This window comes from Prionailurus viverrinus, chromosome C1, assembly GCF_022837055.1.
Source record: "Prionailurus viverrinus isolate Anna chromosome C1, UM_Priviv_1.0, whole genome shotgun sequence".
Taxonomy (NCBI): domain Eukaryota; kingdom Metazoa; phylum Chordata; class Mammalia; order Carnivora; family Felidae; genus Prionailurus; species Prionailurus viverrinus.
Window position 1 is genome coordinate 29,541,897 of NC_062568.1, and position 19,721 is coordinate 29,561,617.

Here is a 19,721-nt window from a genome sequence, read left to right on the forward strand (position 1 = left end):
CCTAATATTTGATGATTTGACCTTCTCTTAGAGTCTCTTTCTATAAAACTCACCCTGGTAACATTTAAGTGAGCCTGAAAGACAGGTCTGACTCATTCTAAGAATTTTGAAAAGCAGGAAAACTGTGGGAATGTAATGATCAACTAAGGAAGAGGTAAATAATTAAGCACATTGTTTCGCAATGAGATTCTTCTTACATTCTTTGATGCACCACCAGTGATTGATTCAGTTTGAGTAAGACATCCAGCAACAATTGAGCAAGAGAATCAATTCAGATTGAACAACAAGGAACACACAAGTAGTACAGACTCAGGCCAACAACCAAAGTACAGGGTGCCAGAATCAAGTGACACACTGCCTCTAAGTGAACACACATTATGACATTTTTAATGTCCCCCAGAAGAGCTTTCATAGTCTATCTATATGAAATGATGGGGTATCTGCTAACACTGAAGCCAGCAAGCCTTCCATTTTAAACCCCACTCTGGATCCCCAGCCTCCTCTCTGCCACAGCATCCAGCATGAAAAAGCCAGACTGAAGCTCACCAACTTTCACCAATTACACCTTTGTGCCAAAGACAATGCTATGTGCTCCCCAGATCTCCTTCCAGTTTCCTCCTGGCATGCAGCCAGACTGAGTTCCTTATCCACTGCAGTTAAGTGGGGCCACATGAGTGCATTTGACCAATGGAATGTGGATGGAAATGATGCATTTCACTTTCTCAGGACTGGCCCCTAAAATCTCTTGTGAGATCTTCCACGAATTTCATTCATCCACTGTGGGATCATGTCAGGGTCCCCAGGTGTGGGTTCAGCTTATCACATTGGGGTCACCAATTGTGGGTTCAGCTTTCAGTTTTGTCCAGCAAAGCCAAGGACGGCAGAAAGGATTACTCAAGAAGCCACAAGTCAAGACAGGTGAAAGGGAGGCTAAGAGAAGTCTCCCCGAGCTGCTCTCAAGCTCCTGTATTTATTGGGCCTACATTATAGGGAAAACATTGTGCAATGTGTCAGCGGCTACTGCCAGCGAGAACATATAGAAAGCATGCAAAAAAACAAGGTGCTCCTAAGACTACAAAAGAGCAGATGCTGAAAGCAGGGTGGAGAACAAGATAAGATATTCCATAGATAACATGGTCTAAGGAATTCATGAGCACAGGCAGGACCCAATCCCTAAATATGCATTAATTAGATACTGGTCAGCTGTTTTCATCAGGGCCAGAAAGCAGTATAATGCATTCCCTATAATCTCCTTAACCGGAACATAGCTATTTGATTTCCCACAATCCACCAGCCAGATACAGAGGATCCTGTGGAAAACCCCAAGGCTTCAGATGATGAAGCCACTGAATGACACATGGAACAAAGCTGGCTCCAGCCCAATTCATACTAGGCTGTGCCATGAGTGAGAAAGTTTCCCTTGCTATGTGAAACCACAGATTTTGGCAGTGGTTTGTTATAACAGCTTGTGATGATCACTGATGGATACAGCTTTTCTGGGCCATGACCTCACTGTGGGGTATCAGTTAATCTGCAGCATGCATACCTACCTGTATCATTGCCAATGCAGTCAATTATCAGGCAGATTCCCAGGGGCTTGCTCTGCATCCTATATCTCTCTTGTATGTGCTGGAAAGGAAAACAGCAATTGTTGAAAACGCTAGACATTGCTCTGCTTCCTATAGGTCCCACCCATAAACCATATTTTCTTTTGGATTTCCTCAAACTTCCTGTTGCCAGGTGAGCCATTCAATAGATACAGCCTGAAGTCACCACAGCTGACATTTCCCATTAATTTCATATTTTTCCTCTATTTGGGCAATATGTTTAAGACAAGCTGTTTCAGTTTTTATTTAATTTTAATGAAAATTACAGTCCCTTTACACACGTCTTAGAGCCACAGGATAAAGACAACTTAAAGCTGAAAGGATGGATCTGTTTCCACAATAACCTAAGGTTATACAAGTGATATCTTTCCAAACCAGTAAAAAAGGAAGCCTTCTATTGCCTCCTTATGGTGAAAAGGTTTCAGCCTTAAAAAAAAAAAAAAAAAAAAAAGCCAGAGCAAGTCAAGGTTCAGTGTCATTGCTTACTTATATATTCACCAATCACTCAGCTGGGAACAGAAGTGCTACTTTGGAATTTTCCTGCATTCCAGAGTTCACTAATGCAATCCACTTCCACAACAACTTCTTTGCTCTATCCAAGGTTCCCCCTTAGGAGATCTCTCAAGAAAAAGGCACTCTCACACTGTCAGCATCCTATTCTTGTCACAGAGAATTCTTAATAGATATTTTAAAGAAGCCAGTGTTCCCCACAGATACTGTGCAAACAATACAATACCAAATTAGATCATTTATTCCATACCTGAGGTAGAGATGTTCCTGATTCCTGAATGGATGTCTTCACTGATTCTCCTGGCGGGGGGGGGGGGGGGGGGGGGGGGTTGAGAGAGAGAAACCATTTACAAAGCTGAAGGAGAACTAAGCACACTCCCATGCTGACTGGGTTTCTTTATATCTCAGCTGTCCTCTTCCCCTATTTTCTTCCCCTTACTGTGTCTTCTTTCTTCAGCTCTACTTGGCCCCAAGGTTTCAGCCTCACACTGAAGAACCTAACTGATAAGAAAACACAAGTCTGCATGCCAGGCAGGGGTTATATAGAAAAACTGCTTAAATACCAAAGGGGGAAAAAAGGCTCTCCCTTGCCTTTCTCCAGGCGAGGACCAGGTGACTGATGAGTTTTTAAACTGATAGGGAGAATCCAATAACCTCAGCACCTAGCAATATCAATAGCTTTTTTCCATGTGGACAAGGTGGATAAGTCCTAGAGGGGGACAGCCTTAGAGACTGCAGAGAAGGGAAAATGTACTTGTATTAGCCACTTGTACAACAGATGGCCATGTTTTCTTAGTCCAGTGATATTGAGAGATCATAAAATAAAATGGCAGCTGCAAGATAAGGACAGGGAGCCTAGCAAATGTAGATGAGCCTAAAGTCAATATCATTAGGTAAAAATGACTTTATTAGCCCAGATAGGTGGAGAAACCACCAGTTTTGAAGCCATAAAGGGCTAGCTCAAACCCTAGCACCATCACTGATGAGTTCTGTGATCTTAGGCAAGTTTACTGCTGAAGTCTCAGGCTCTTTTGTTTTGGTTTTAAATCCCTAAGGTGAACATACCAACATCTACCTTAGAAGATTGTTGCAAAAATGAGAATGGCAAAGACAAGCAAAGAAAATGCCAGTATTTTTAAGGTTTGGGGGAAATGAGGCCTTTCAAGTGTGTAAGTTGAAACAGTGTTTTAAGGGGCATCTGGTTGGCTCAGTCAGTGGAGTGTGTGACTCTTGATCTCAGGGTTGTAAGTTCACACCCCACGTCAGGTGTAGAGAATACTTAAAACAAAATAAAATCTTAAAAAAAAAAAAAACAATCTGTTTAAAGAACAACTGGTGATATCCTTTAAAACAACATTTTGCTTCTAGAAGTTTATCCTAAGGAAATAATAGAGCAAGTATGCAAGAATATGTACTGAATCACTGTTTATAATGGCCTCAAACTGGGGCACCTGGGTGGCTTAGTTGGTTAAGCATCTGACTTCAGCTCAGGTCATGATCTTGCAGTTCATGAGTTCGAGCCCTGTGTTGGGCTTTGTGCTGACAGCTCAGAGCCTGGAGCCTGCTTCAGATTCTGTGTCTCCCTCTCTCTCTGCCCCTCCCCTACTCACACTCTGTCTCTCTCTCTTCCTTCCAAAAATAAATAAACAGTAAAAAAAAATTTTTATAATGGCCTCAAACTAGAAAAATACTTAAAAATGAAACTGGCTAAATTAATCATGATACATATAATGGATACTATACATGTTAAAAAGGATAAGAAAGATCTTTTTATATTTGACATGAAAAGATACATAAGACATAGTAAGTGAAATGGGTTATTTTACAACATGAATATTATTAATCCAACATACTTAAATATATGTATTTGTGTGCATATCCTTACACATAGATATGCTTAAAAATAAAAGTCCAGCGATATATAAATCAAATATTAACAGTGGTTGTCTGATACTTGGGATTAAAAGGAAATTTCTCTTTATCATTTTGCATTTAAGCAATCATGGATTAACAGAATAAAAAACACAAAATAACTTATTTTAATATGCTTATCTCAGTGTAAGGCATTTAGTAAGAGCTTAATAAATTACAGTGATCATCATCATCATCCAATTGAAATCTATTTGGAAGTCAAAATTAATATGAAGACTTTTTCTTTTATTAGCAAATAAAGCATCCAGGTTAAAGCAGGTACCTAGCCCTCCTAAGAATCACCAGAGGTGTTAGATGCCTCACTTATCTCTCCTGTATAATTACAGTGAAGGATAAACCTGCCGTCAGGGTGTGCTGTGGAAAGAACACTGATTGTTCTTCATTCCTATCCAAATCTGCCAGCTCTCCTATTTTCCTTTTAAACAGCTTTCAAAATGCAAATTCTCACCACCTCGTCAGTGTTTTGAGAAACATGCTGTCACTTCAGGAATAAATTCACTTCTCAATAGCTTTTGCTGGAGAGCAGAATACTAGGTGAGGAATGACAGGCATGAGCTATGCCATCTGGCTAATCTGGGAGAAATCCTTCTCAGTTTCTAGGTGCAGGCAGACAGCATGTAGGCTGAGTCATAAGATTTTGGCAAGGGGCCTGCCACATAAAGAAGGCTTCCATCGGCTCTCAGCACTGCACCCAGGACAAACTCCAAGCCCCTCAGGGAAGACTGAGCCCTCCTTACCTGCCTATCAATCCCCTGCCTCCTTGAGTTCTGAAACACAATCATCTACAATGCAGTGTGAGACCAAGTCTCAGCCTTCACTTGAAGGAGGACTCAAGACAAGCAAAAGAAATACATTTTTTAAATGATGTTATAGGATCAAGTGCTGATGTTTTAAGAGAGAAGAGAGAAATCGTATGGGTTGAAATGCCTAGTTTTTTATTATATTTTTTCCTTCTTTTTAGGAGTACAGAGATGTCATCTGTAGAGTATCTAGATGTATTAAATAAGCTATAAAACAAGATCCTAGTAACCTTTCTTCTTCCTGCTGCTAGATATTCAATTTAACTCAATTTATTATCATGGCTAGGTTAATGTTTCACATAGACTGATGATAGTTCCATTTCAGGTATAAAACCTGAAACTTCTTAAAAACATCGCCAAGATGATGAAACTGAGTAAGAGGTATTTAAGTTCAAATAAGCTAATTCATTACATAATTAGAAATGCCAAGGACTACATTTTAAGAACTTAACTGCTATTTATTTTGAGAACTTAATCAGAATAGGTAGATAAAGGAAATGGGAAACTCCAAAAATGCAATGATTTGTACTTGAATTATCAAGCATTTATAAAGAATGAATGTAGGGGCACCTGGGTGGCTCAGTCAGTTAAGCATCCGACTTCAGCTCAGGTCATGATCTCACGGCTTGGGGGTTTCAGCCCAGCATCAGGCTCTGTGCTGACAACTCAGAGCCTGGAGCCTGCTTCGGATTCTGTGTGTGTCTCTCTCTCACCCTCCCCTGCTCACATACCCACTCTCCCTCTCTCTCAAAAGTGAATAAAAGAAAGAAAGAAAAATTGGCCTTACTCTGAGTATCAGGTTGTCCCACATTGAGTCTTTGTTCATTACTTCTCCCATTCTGGAGCTTCAAATATAAAGAATAAGGTCATACCCCCTGTTAGTTTTTTCAGAGGCACTTTATATCACACCTCTTTAAATATCTCAATAGAATTCTTACCCAGGAAAAATATTAAAGTATCACATTCACAGTTAAATTATCTAAAGGAGAATAGCAAGAGCGGTTAACTCTGTAAGTCCCATTTCTATAGCCAAAGAACAAGGCAACTCTTCTTTTTAAAAAGTAAAAATACAATGAACATGTAAATATGCTAAATTAGCTTATTAGAATATTCCAAAACAGCTCAATGAAGTCAGATGTTACAGTATTGTAGAGTTGCTATAATAGCTCCAAGTTAGAACAAGCTGTTGGAACATCAGATCGACATTCTACCTGATCCTTTAACACAGAGGCAATGTACGGTATGGTTAAGGATGAGAGTTCTAGGGGTGCCTGGGGGGCTCAGTCAGTTAAGCGTCCAACTTCAGCCCAGGTCATGAATCTCATGGTTTGTGAGCTCAAGTCCCGCGTTGGGCTCTGTGCTGACAGCTCGGAGCCTGGAGCCTGCTTCAAATTCTGTATCTCCCTCTCTCTCTGCCCCTCCCCAGCTCACACTCATTCTCTCTGTCAAAAATAAATTTTAAAAACTTAAAAAAAAAAACAAAGAAAGAATGAGAGTTCTAAAGTACTGGTGAGGATGTGGAGAAAAAGGAACCCTCATGCACTGTTGGTGGGAATGTAAATTTGTTCAGCCACTGTGGAAAACAGTATGGAGGAGGTTCCTCAAAAAATGAAAAATAGAAATACTACATATTCTGGTAGTTCCACTACTGGGTATTTACCCAAAGAATACGAAAATATCAATTCAAAAAGATATATGTACCCCTATGTTTACTACAGCATTATTTTAAAAAGCCAAGATATAGAAGCAACCTAAGTATGTATTGATAAAGAACAGATATGGATAAAAAAGATATGGTATATGTATAAAATGGAATATTACACAGGCACAAAAAAGGATGAGATTGTGCCATTTGTAACAACATGGATTGACGTAGAAGGTATCATGCTAAGTGGAGTAAGTCAGACTGAGAAAGACAAATACCACTCATATGTGGAATCTTAAAAAATATATATATATGGGGACACCTGGGTGGCTCAGTCAATTGAGCATCCGACTGTTGATTTCAGCTCAGGTCATGATCCCAGAATCATGGAATCAAGCCCCACATCAGGCTCTGCACTCAGTGCGGAGCCTGCTTAAGAGTCTCTTTCTCTCTCTCCCTCTGCTCCTCTCCCCCGCTCACACTCTCTCTCTAAAATAAAAATAAATTAAAAAATTTTAAAAATATGAATAAACAAACAAAAAGCAGAATCAGACCTATAAATAGAGAGGACAAACTGATGGTTGCCAGAGGAGAGAGGGGTGGGAAGATGGGCCAAATGGGTGACGGCTTCCAGTTATGGAGTGAATAAGTCACAGCCTAAGAAATATAATCAATGATATTAGCTTGTATGGTGACAGAAGATAGCTACACTTGTGGTAAACATAACAACATAACATAATGTATAAACTTGTCAAATCACTATGCTGTATACCTGAAACTAATGTAACATTTTGTGGCAACAATACTCAAAAAAAAAAAAAAAATAGTGGGAGTTATAGCCCAAACAAACCTGGCTATGAATCCTGATTCTGTCACTTACTAGCTATGTAAGCTTGAGCAAGTTATTTTACCTCTATGTCTGTTTCTTTATCTTCAAATGAGGATAATAGCAATAGCCACCTTATACATTTTTGTGAAGACTAAATGTACACAAGCATTTAGCACAGTGCTAGCTTATGGAAGAGCTTAATAAATGTCTAGTTACTGTGTTTCTATAATGCTTAGCTACACAGAAGTCACATGTGGGCTTGGTTCTTAAAAGTCAGCTACCAAAAAAAAAAAAAAAATCAACTACCAATTCTGAGGGCTAGAATGAAATTAATCAGAGAATGAAAGATTGAACCGACCCTTTCTCTTCTCAGATGACAGGTCCTTTGTAAGGTACATATACCACATACTCCCAACCATCTGATAGGTTCAGCTTTCAAATGACAGTTCTCCTCTGAAGCTATCCTAGCCAAAAGAGAGAAGTATACTATTCATTAAGCTGTGTCTGTAGCTAAGTCTGTGTGTCTAAATTAAAGAAAAACATGTAAGTTGCTTTTATCACTAATAATAAGAGACTTAGCCAGAGGCTGATAATACTACAATACTACATAGAATTTGGAACCCCACATGGATGTGCATTCACATTTACATAGCTATTAAGGAGATACAACATCAAAACAAAGCTGGATTTAAAAAGCATCATATTGCAGAGTGACACAACTTTTTTATTCTATAAAATGTTGGTATCATGTGTCATTTAGTGTCACTATGATTCTTAAAGCACTTTGCACTCTTGTATGAGTTAACATCCAGGTATTTACCTCCTAATTTTATGAGAAATATGCTGAATCCATATGCCACAGGGTCTGTTTACTAAATGAATGATCAGGGTCACAGATATACAGAAAATTAAATGACAGAAAATTAAATGTCTATTTACATATACAGTAATACAGTTATTCTCATCAACAAAATAGAAAGACAATAGTAAAAATATGGCAAGGTTTTAACTAAGAGTGACAGTATAATTTATATTAGATATATAATAGCAGAGAATACTCAGAAAATCTGGATGTGAATCCTAAATCAATTTGATTTCATAATTTGGTATCATAGAGATTCAGAAGGACAAAAGAAAGTATATTTTATTCTTGAAAAAAAAGTGACAGATATATTTAAGCTATGTCATGACTGGTATATAGTTTATTAAATATGCCATGTCACAGAGGAAGGAACATGGACTGGGCCCAGTTCTGGTGATAGGTAGAGGTGGGCAATCACTTAATGCACTTTAGGCCTAAATTTCCTTATTTGTTCAATGAGGGGGGTGAACAGTATAATCCTTAAAACCCATTTTAGCTCTGAAATTCTATTGCTCAGAGATATCCTCACATCTCACATTTTTCATGAAACTATATCACAGGGTAGTTAATCTTTCCTTCAGATGCTTTTAAAGTGTTTATAATTTAATCATGAAATTGCACTGTGGCCTGAGGCCTGACTACAAATTCCACATATACTAGGATTAACTCTTCAAGATAAAAAATTAACCAACAAGAATTCTGATAATACCTTGCACCATTTACTAAAACAACAACCAGAAGTGACTATGTGATATTTAGGGTCACAACTCAATTACTCAATTATCACTCAATAACAAAAACACTTTTGTTGAAATCATTAAATACGCCCAATAACAAGCAAATGCACAGAGAGGTAAATACAAGTATATTTATTTTGAATCACTGTATTAAAAAAAAGACTGGAAACAATCTAAATACACACAAGAAAGGGCTATACACATTGTAATATACCCAGGATTAATCGTAGGATAGAAGTGATTTATTGCTCTTCTTTTATATTTCTCTATACTTTCCAAATTATCTCAATGAACACATGCCAATTTTTTGACCATAAGAAGTTACACATATTTCAAAAACAAATGCACATGACTATCACATTTTTTCAGATATTAAAGTTCCAGAAAGTAGAACCATATGCACCCATTAAAAGCAATGACAAAATAGAGGTTGTCACATATGATTCATATGGAACAATTTCCAAGAATTCTCAGCTCAATGGGCATAGTGTTCTACCATTTGCACAGAAAGGAAAAACCAAAAATGAGATATGGTATGTGTATAGACTGTCTCTGAATGTGTATAGAAGAAAATGGTTAACAACAGCTGCCTCTGGGGAAAGGAAGTGGAGTAAGAGAAAACATACTTTAAAAAATTCTTTTAGTATACTTTGAAATTTTTGTCCATGAGGATGCACTATCTATTTATATTTAAAAAGCTAAATCTTCTAGGGATGCCTGGGTGGCTCAGTCAGCGAAGTGTCCAATTCTTGATTTCGGCTCAGGTCATGATCTCAAGTTTGTGAGATCAAGTCCTGCATCCAGCTCTGCAGTGACAGCAAGAAGCCTGCTTGGGATTTTCTGTCTCCCTCTCTCTCTGCCCCTACCCCATGTATGTGCACTCTTTCTCTCAAAAAAAAAAAAAAATCTAAATTTTCTAAAGAACAAACGAACTATGAAAAAAAATGTTCAGTTGGATATGTAGATACACAAACATGCATAGAAAAAAGACTAGAAGGAAATTTGCCAACATACCTTTAGATAGTAGGATAGAAGTGATTTATTGCTCTTCTTTTATATTTCTCTATATTTTCCAAATTATCTCAATGAACACATGCCAATTTTGTGACCATAAGAAGTTACACATATTTCAAAAACAAATGCACATGACTATCACATTTTTTCAGATATTAAATAAAGTCCATGCTGTGCAAATGTCTGTATTTTTATCAAAGTTCTGAAACTGTTTCATGCTGGAATTCCATACATGTGCTCCAGACTCACCCTTAAGTTATATGAAGGATCCTTAAGACTCAAATTTGGGAAAGATGCCTGGAGTGCACTTATATAACTTGTTTCACCTCCTTGAGCTATAAGCAGGAGAGAGGTATGGAGTTAAGATTTATAAGTTACTATCAAATGCATATTCAACAATGGCTCAGTTCAGGGTCAATCATCTTTCAAAATAGCCTAAACTTTCTAACCACCCTACTAAAGTCAAAATATCTCCCACTATCATTAAGAATGTGCTAAAAATGCTACACCCATCCTTGATTTTTTTATTGGTCATGGGATGGGGGGTATCTGTAGATCATCGGGTCTCAGCTATCCCCATTAGGCTGTAACTCTATGGTGGCAGTGGACTGCTAACAGAGCAACAGAGTCCATGCTGAGCCTGAATCTAAAAGACAATGGGGGAGGGTGGCATGAGGAAGAAGGCCAATGTGAGACTGGTCACCTTTAAGAAGGGGGCAAATGCACCCTTTTCCATGGGGTTTTGGAAACTCAGGACACATGCAGGGCGGTTATGGGATCCCAGTGACAGGATGAGACCCAGAATTGGATAGTGGTCAGGCCAAACATTGGAGCAGTGCAGCAGGGCCTGGCATATCCTCAAAAGCTCTGAGTGTCCACTGTGCTGCCAACCCATGCAGAAAATGGGGGTGCAGACTATTTCATGAAGGCCGAGATGTTAGGAACTTCTCAGCAGCATTTTGCAGAGAGCTGAGACTCTGTGATCATGGGTGTGGGTGATAAAGTCAGCAGATCTGAGATATGAAAGTTAGAGGGGATGTGACCTCGAGCCACAGGCTAGTGGGGGCTGTGGACACTCAGGTTCTGTTCCCTCCACCCATCCAACAAATGAATCTTTACCAATCAAACCTAGTATGCCCAGGGTACTTTCCTTGGGCCACTGAGAGGCCAAAATTCTACTTACCAGACTGCTTGTATTTCTGGACTTTTGTCTTCAGGTCTATTCTGTGGATGTTCTTTAAGCATTTTTCTAATAAATCCAATCGATCTGGAGCAATCAGATTTAGCTTCTCCAATTCAATCACAAGATCTAGGAAACTCTAAGAGAGCCACCAAGAAGAAACAAATGTCAGTAAGGTGGACTGTTAAGCCCTAAATGCAAACCCCAAGCTGTGTGATTTGTAACAGCAAGCAAATGTGAGAAGAAGAACCCATTCCATGATCTGCAGTGATCTTAACCCAGACCTCTCTGTTTCATAGTCCCTCCAGGGCCAGAAGCAAATTACACTCCTGGATTTTACAGAGAAAGAGGTGGTGGTAAGTCTTTTGGCGGACAACCTGTACCTAGGTTGGGGACACATGAGTCATTTTACGTCATCAAGAAGTACTGTGAGATGGGGCACCTGGCTGGCTCAGTCAGTAAAGCACACAACTCTTGATCTCAGGGTTATGAGATCAAGCTCCACATTGGGCATGGAGCCTACTTAACAAAAACAACAACAACAAAAAAGTACTGTGAGACAGCAGGCCTAAAAATAAAATCTGCCTGAGTTCATTCTGTTCCAAAAGGCTACTGTGGTATTATACTGAAAAACTCTAAGGGCTTTCCTAAAAAGGGAAGAGAGAAGATAGCTGGGGGAAAGAAAAATCCCCATGATGCAGTTTTGAAGTTCCTAAAATATGTAAAATTTTTTCAATGTTTATTTATTTTTTAGAGAGACAGACTGAGAGCTAGTGGGGGAGGAGCAGAGAGAAAGGGAGACACAGAATCTGAAGCAGGCTCCAGGCTCTGAGCTGTCAGCACAGAACCCAGTGAGATCCCACAAGCATGAGATCATGACCTGAGCCAAAGTCGGACGCTTTACTGACTGAGCCACCCAGGCACCCCAGAAATTTCTAAAATATCTTAATCACTGCTGGACATTCCAACTCATTCTGACTCTGGGAGTATGAGGCAAAATTAAAAAGTTAGGGTATATTGCTACTTACTTGCCCTAGACCACAGAGATTATGAAAGAACTATATTTCAGAAATAGACATTGCTTTGGGTTTTATTTCCTCTAACATTTAGTTACTGAGGCGCTATATTTATTTATTTTTAATAATAATCATCATGAAATTGATATAAGTGATTGGCAATAAGCTGACTTGAGGACACCAAAAAGAAGTTCTATTTTTTCCTTTTCCTTCCCATTTGACGCATTTGATGGTGGGGGCATACAGTCACCCTATATTTATAGATTTCAGAAACAAAACTACAATTATTATGGAACATGAGAAAATTCTCAAGCAACAATTTACCAGAGTCCTTAAAGGCAGGCCCTTTAAGCACATATTTTCATATTCTAGAGACCGGAGTTTTTCCTGGCCCGTCCTTAGGCCAGCAGTACCACATAAGGTTAGACAATTTAAATACTTTTCCAGCAATTGCAATACCCCTGAGATCTTGTTTCCTACCTAGTTTCCAATCCCAAATCCCTAATTTTGCCATTCCCTGGATACATGAGTCATAAGTACCTTCTCCCTCCCCACCTCCACATGCAGCCTAATGACTCCACACGGATCTCAAGCTAGTTGAAGGAAAATAGATGGCCATGGGAGAGCAAGATGAAAGTGAATTTGAAGTAAAAAGATTTACTTTTCTCACTTCCTACCTTCACTCCCAGCTTGGGTCTCCATATTCAAGTGCCCACTTCCCTCTTCCCACACACTACAGAGCAACCCTCTCCTTCTGATATGCCCTTGGAAACATGAACCAAGAAAAAGAATACTCACCTTATCCTTGGCTACCTTGCTTCGGCCCATATGATCCCGCATGAGGAAAATTAATGAGGACACATCAGATTTGTCCAAATCTTCACCAATCTCTGTCATCAACACCCTGCAACCAGACAAGATTTTTTTTAAGTAAATTCAGATACTAATCCTAATGAAAACACCAAAAGCCTATGCTTCTGCTATGCCAATAATTGCTTAAAAGACTAATTCAGCCCCCATTTGAATATGCACCCCCGTAAAACAGAAAGCCTAGACCACCCTAGGAAGAGATCTTAAGGGAATTCAAAAAGGAAATTCATCCTTTCTCCTACTTTCAAGAAGAGATAGTACCTCTCTTTCCAACTAACTGATCTACAAACAACTCAGAGAATAAAAACTTCCCTAAAGAATCCCCTAGTTCCCCCAGATGTTATGATGAAATAAGCAAAGAACATATATGACTAAGATGAAAGATAGAAATAGAATTTGAAGTCGTCCTATCTTCCCCATCTTACAAGCCTCCAGGTGATGAGCATGCTGCAGATCCAGGGCCTACACTTTGAGTCACAAGCTTCTAAAGCAAGCTTATACCTGGGATATCCTGGCCTACTCCTAAACTCACAGGGTAAAAGGCATCTAGATCCTGGGGATTATGACCATAGATATTTTTGTCTACAAAGCCTCACCTGACTCAGTCACCTCTGCTCCAGTTGGAGCCACCATCACAGTTTACCTGGGCTCTCAGGACACCCTGTGGTTGGCATTATTGCCTTGACATTGTCATCTCTGCTTTAGAGGGCTGTTTTCCCAATTAGGCTCTCAAATTCTTGAGGACAGAAGATGCTTCTTTCATTTTGTTCTAATGCTTACTATACACCTGGCATATATTTACTGCCCCCCCAAAAAAAGCCCACTGAACAGATGAATCAATGAATCTAGCATCCCCTCCTTCTACCCACCCTTTCCACCCAGAGGCCCTAAGAAACTGCCTACATTCACATTAGCAAGGAGACAGGAAATAGAGAGTGCCCCAACTTATTCACTGAAAAGCACCTCTGAAAAAGTTTTAAGAACATATTGACATTTTATGATGGTTGAAGGGGTAGAAGATGATCAAGAACAATGACAACAATAAAAATAAACTCTTTTACTTGTTTGTGTGTTTGTTTTTAAGTAGGCTCCGTGCCCAGCATGGAGGCCATCATGGGGCTTGAACTTATGACCCTGAGATCAAGACCTGAGCTAAGACTAAGAGTTGGATGCTTAACCAACTGAGCCACTCAGGCACCCCAATAATAAACTTTTGCGATTGTAGAGGGATTCACAGTTTTAAAAGTACTTCACATACTAAATTATCTAACTGATCTTCACCAACAAACTTGAGAAATCAGGTATTATTATTTTTAGCTTTATAAGTAGGCAAACAAAGTCCCAACTGGTGTTAGTGGCTGGCTCAGCCTAGGTGGCCTATAACTGGTATTTCTGGGACTTGAAACAGGCCTCCAGACCTCAGGTCTCTGACACTTTTCAAGGGCAGAGCTGCTTTCAACTCTCTTTAATACAGTTCTCAATAATATACATCCTCTCCAAATACACACCATTGATATAACTTAAAGGCTGGTGGTCTGAAGAAAAAGGAACCATTAATTTAAGGTCACAAGTTATCTTTCTTCCTCCAGAAATGCAGCCTTTCTTATGGTCTGTGTGCTCCTCTCAGTCTCCAAGAGAGTAGTTTGTTAACAGGAGGAAGGAAAAACTCAGATGGTCTCAACTAAAGGGGACTCCAGTGACCATCCCTCTCTGAACTGGAGGGGGCCTATGGCTGTTTAATTGATGAAATGTTCATTCAGCACCCCTGCCCTACCAAGCCTCTAGGGGCAAGGACCCCAAAGAAACTCACAGAAAGGGAGTCCACTTCATAAGCTCCTTAGCAGGGGAAAGACCATGGGGACTCAGGAGGGAACACAGAGCTCTACAAAGGTCAGGAAAATCACTGTCAGACTTGTTATTTCCTTTCTCAGTACCGGAATTTGCCAGTCTGACATCACAGACCACAACAGATCCCACAGACAGAGGATGGCAAGAATTACTAGTTCTTAGTTGTTCTTATCTCTCTCATTCTATCCATTCGGCAAACACATACTACCCAGCCCTTCCACTTTCTTTATGATCTTCTACCCAGTTACTTTAAGTGAACATGTTCTAAGAATTCAAAGACTTCAAAGGAATGAAGTAACATCATAAGGCAGTCGAATCTGTGGGCACAGAAAGTAATGTGTTTGCTTTTTTTTACTGTCTTCATGTCTATTGTTCATAAGTCCAGACCACCTCACTCCCTCCCACCAGGTCCAGCCTTGGGAATAGATAATGAATTACCTATAGTCTGAAACAAGCTGAGGGTGCCTGAGCAGGTGTGTCTCCACCGCCCTTTTGTCCATCTTCAAAATCCGCTTGAGCAAGTCAAACCGCCTCACTCTGTACAGTAGCTCAGCCAAGCCCATGGCAGACAGCTTTCCTCTCTCACTTAAAATATCCAGAAGGTCCCTGACATTAAGGGGAACAACATCTGCAGCAATGTCCCGGCACAAAAAAAGAATCGTTTCCTTCTCGTCTTCATCAAGTGCCTCTTCAACCTGATAGATGACTTCAGCAGACATCCTGCGCAGTGTCATTCCAAGGAAATGCAATAATAAAACTCCACTCCAGTCAACAAAAGGCCAAGAGGCTGCTGACATCATTTCTGATGGTTTTCTTCATTTCTTTCAAAATCCCCTTTCCAATGGAGGAGTTCTGTGATTAAAAGGGAATCTTTTTAAATCCTCTTATCAAAATAACTTATGCCTAACATTCATGGTATAGGTTCTTCCTTTCTTGGTCTCTCTAACTTAGAAGATTAAACTTGTATTGTTAACCCTATAGAAAGTGATCTTCAGCAGACAAAGCAACTGATTGAAAAATCAAGACACACAAAGAAGGTAACCTACATTTTAAAGGAAATGAAACCAGAAACAAATTATCTCCCAAAAATCCCACAGGTCTTATCAGAATTTGTAAGAATGTAAAATACAGTAAGAAGAAAATCATAAATGACGAAATGGCGTATGAATAACCTTGGTGGGAGGAAGAAGAAAAAGCCCAATGATGAAGAAGCTAACTGGACCAGAAAAACTGGTGTCACAGGGTTAACTCCCACTTTCAGTGACCCCAACCAGGTAAGTTTAAACAAACACAGGTCTTGACAAGAGACCTTTGGCAGGGTGTCAGAACTATTCCACCCATTTTTCCCAGTTGTCTCCTACTATAAAATCCCTCATTTACACCTATAAGTAGAAACCCTCCCTGGCATCCTCCCAAAGTCTCAGGTCATTTTCACAACTTCATCATGAATGCTCATAGGACCTCCCACTTTATCTGAACAAAGGCCTTGTCAAACTTTGATCACTGCTTCAGACCCTGAGCCCATGGAAGTGCCAGAGGCCCCTTACTCTCAACACATTACTCAGGTCAGCAATTGTCACAAGAGTTCCTGACGGTATCAGTGGAAGGAAGGAAGTAGAACAGAAAATCTGGAGAAAAATCTTTGTCCCAGGGCTGGACTTGGGTGGGAGCAATGGGAGGTCATGCCGTGGATGACTTCTTAATTTTTTTCCATTGAAACTCAACCTATTCTCTTTCAAAGTCTAAGGTGCAAATGGCAGTCACTGTCTATTCTATTCTAAAGTTTCACAGCTATATTTTATGTTAAATAAACTCTTGTGTTCTGAAAGAGTATCTTGTCTATTTCTATCAGAGAACATTAAAAAAAATAATTGGAAATACAACCCAACTATAAGTTGCTAACTATTACTATGTATTTGTGTACAAGTATATTTATATTTTTTTCTTTTTCTTTTTTCTTTAGGAGAGAGACAGATAGTGCAAGTGGGAGAGAGTGGCAGAAGGAGAGGGAGGGGGAGAAGGGGAGGGGGGGAGAGAGAGAGAGAGAGAGAGAGAGAGAGAGAGAGAGAGAGAGAGAGAGAATCTTAAGCAGGCTCCATGTTCAGCACACAGCCCCACATGAGGCTTAAACCCAGGACCCTGGGATCATGACCTGAGCTGAAATCAAGAGTAGGATGCTCAACTGAGTGAGCCACCCAGGTGCCCCACTTGCATTTTTATATTATTTATCGAGCTATATTTAGTGAAAATAACACTGAAGGTATTTTATTTATTTATGTACAATTTCAGTCCATAATAGATTTAAGGCATCTTATAATAACAACACTAAGTACAAGAAATATTTTATATGAGAACAAGGCAGGGGGAATTAGGTTAAAAAATATTAGTTTAGAAAGTTGAGCTGGGGTGGAAGGATAGAGAATACAAAGCAAATATGCAGACCAGAAAGGCCTAAACAGTTTTTAGTAGACTGTGAATTTGTCCCTGAGTTTCCTGGCAGTCAAAGCAAAAAACGGTATATGGGACATTTTTTTGTTCTTGCTGTCAAAGACAAAATACCTTCTTAGAGTAAGCATAACTTCCCTAGAGATCCAGAGTCCCCCATAGATGAAAATATTGATAAGTTCTTTAGTGTCTGAAAGTAACAAGATCAAATTTACTTTAATTTTCATTTTATTTTTCAAAAATCTAAAATATTTTGTTTTAAAGTAGATCACTTATATCTTTCACACTGGGCTTCCCACAACCAGGCTAAACAGGTGACTCTTAATAAAAATAGACATTTTACTTAATGCATACTTGCTAATAGGTATTCTTATGTCTATGCCAGTCTCATACTCATTCATCCAAACTTCACTTAAATCTAGCCATTGTGAATGACTGAGGAAATAGAATTTACTAAACGATTGCTCAATGAAAGTAGAAAAACTGGCACTCAGACTTTTTTTAAATTTTTTTAGAGAGAGAGAGAGTTGGGGAGAGGTACAGAAGGAGGGAAAGAGAGAGAATCCAAAGCAGGCTCCATGCTCAATGCAGAGCCCAACACAAGGCCAGATTGCACAACCATGGAATCATGAGCTGAGCCAAAATCAAGAGTCAGATGCTTAACCAACTGAGCTATCCAGGCACCCCTACTTTACTTTTTTTAATCTGAAAGCTTAATAACAATTTTACGTGTTCCAGAGACCCTAAATCTATACTTTATTCAGGGGCTAACAGTACTTTAACATAACTTCTAGTTTCCATGAAAGGTAGTCAAGTACTTCTTTTTCTATTGACTAAAAGTCACAATTTTGTTAGTAGTTGTTATAAATTAACCTATAAAATATTCATACACACTAGAAAGTATAAAATAAGGATGAGGTCATTAAACACAAGAGGAATAAATGAGATGTTATCCAAATTCACAAGACATATCTGGAAGAAAAAAAAGCCAAAGAGAACTCTAGAAATCAAATGTACAATTCCCTGTTTTTAAAAACAGTAGCCAACTTTTGGAGTTCATAGTTATCAATGATGTAATAATTTTGTAAATTGTTAACAAAATTAGATAATCGCTTTTAAAAATATTATCTGCTCAGTTTGTTCCCTCCAACCATTATACCAGGACTGTTTTCTGCCAGTCACGCACACCCAGCAAGCGAACTGGCATGCTGTCTTCCCTCTGTACTAATGGAGGTATAGTTTGGCAGCAAAATCCAAATTACTCAGTGGAAGCATCTGGCATATTCAGAAAAAATATCAAAAGGAAAACTACAGATCTCACGCTGAGTCAAGCCAACACGCAGCAAAATGCCAGTGTGTATATGTTAGGGTGGTGTTGAGGCAGTTAAGTGTAGCTAAAGGTGACAGGCACTTGAGAAAGGGGAGCATGGAAGGGAGACCTAGGGCTCGGGTCCAGATAATCACTACTTTGTTGGGGTTTCTTTTAAGCCCAAACCAAGAAATTAACATAAAAAGTACTCTCAGACTAAGGAAGCCTATAAGATCTTCAGAGGCAAACTCAAAACCACCCCATAAAGCTACCTTCACAACCCAGGGCATATGAGACATCCATTATGCTAGAGGCAAGTTCATGCTTAAAAATTACCATGTACAAAAATAAAAATCACCATGACAGTAGACAACACAAATAAAATTCACATCTGAAGAACCTACATCTGAAAGAATTTAAATAAGTATGAAAATAATTCCAAAAAAATGAGGAAAATTTCTGCAGTATAATAGGCCAAATGAATGGTTCTGAATCAGTGGCAATTTTGTCCCTCAGGGGACATTTGACAATGTCTTGAGACATTTTCGTCATCATTACCAGGTGGTGCTACTGGCTGTAGAAAACAGAGGCCAGGGATGCTTCTAAACGTCCCCGGATGTACATTCCCCACAAAAAGGAATTATCCAACCACAAATACCAATAGTGCTAAGATTGAGAAACTCTACATTAGATAATTGAAAAAAAACTGGCTATCATAGACACTCAAATGAATTTATAAATACAATATAAGCCCAATAAAATTTTTTTAAAAATTTCCATGGACTGTGGCAAGATGATTTTAAACGTATGTTAAGGAGGAGAAAGTCTAAAAATAGCCAATATAAGTTTTAAGAACAACCAGTTAGAAGAAGTTGCCTTACCAGATATCAAGGTTTTATACAAATGTAATATGGCACAGGGGATATATAATAAAACAACCAATACACAGGTGAGGACTCAGAAATCAATCCATACACAGATGACTGAGGTGGTCCTGAAAATCAATAGAGAAATGACATTCATATCCAGAAATGGGGCTGGGATAACTGGTTATTCAATACATATAGGGGGAAATTGAGATCCTGTCCTCATATCACTTACAAGTCAATTCCACATG

General features: G+C 39.1%; 1 protein-coding gene across 14 annotated transcripts in view; it reads right to left on the reverse strand.

Moving 5' to 3' along the window:
* The window catches only part of CFLAR (CASP8 and FADD like apoptosis regulator), a 73,421-nt gene that overhangs the window by 14,599 nt on the left and 39,101 nt on the right, over positions 1 to 19,721 (reverse strand). For 7 of the 14 annotated variants that reach the window (XM_047869852.1, XM_047869849.1, XM_047869850.1 and 4 more), the window contains 7 exons: positions 15,289 to 15,702; positions 12,931 to 13,036; positions 11,120 to 11,255; positions 10,186 to 10,271; positions 5,637 to 5,694; positions 2,368 to 2,417; positions 1,551 to 1,629 (listed from right to left, as the gene is read on the reverse strand). In XM_047869852.1, coding sequence (XP_047725808.1) covers positions 1,551 to 1,629; positions 2,368 to 2,417; positions 5,637 to 5,694; positions 10,186 to 10,271; positions 11,120 to 11,255; positions 12,931 to 13,036; positions 15,289 to 15,650 — 877 coding nt within the window. In that variant the 5' untranslated portion in view covers positions 15,651 to 15,702. Of the gene's footprint in view, positions 1 to 1,550; positions 1,630 to 2,367; positions 2,418 to 5,636; positions 5,695 to 7,681; positions 7,757 to 10,185; positions 10,272 to 11,119; positions 11,256 to 12,930; positions 13,037 to 14,812; positions 15,238 to 15,288; positions 15,703 to 19,721 lie in introns of those variants that run through there. The other 7 variants (XM_047869858.1, XM_047869856.1, XM_047869859.1 and 4 more) reach the window with 5 other exon arrangements.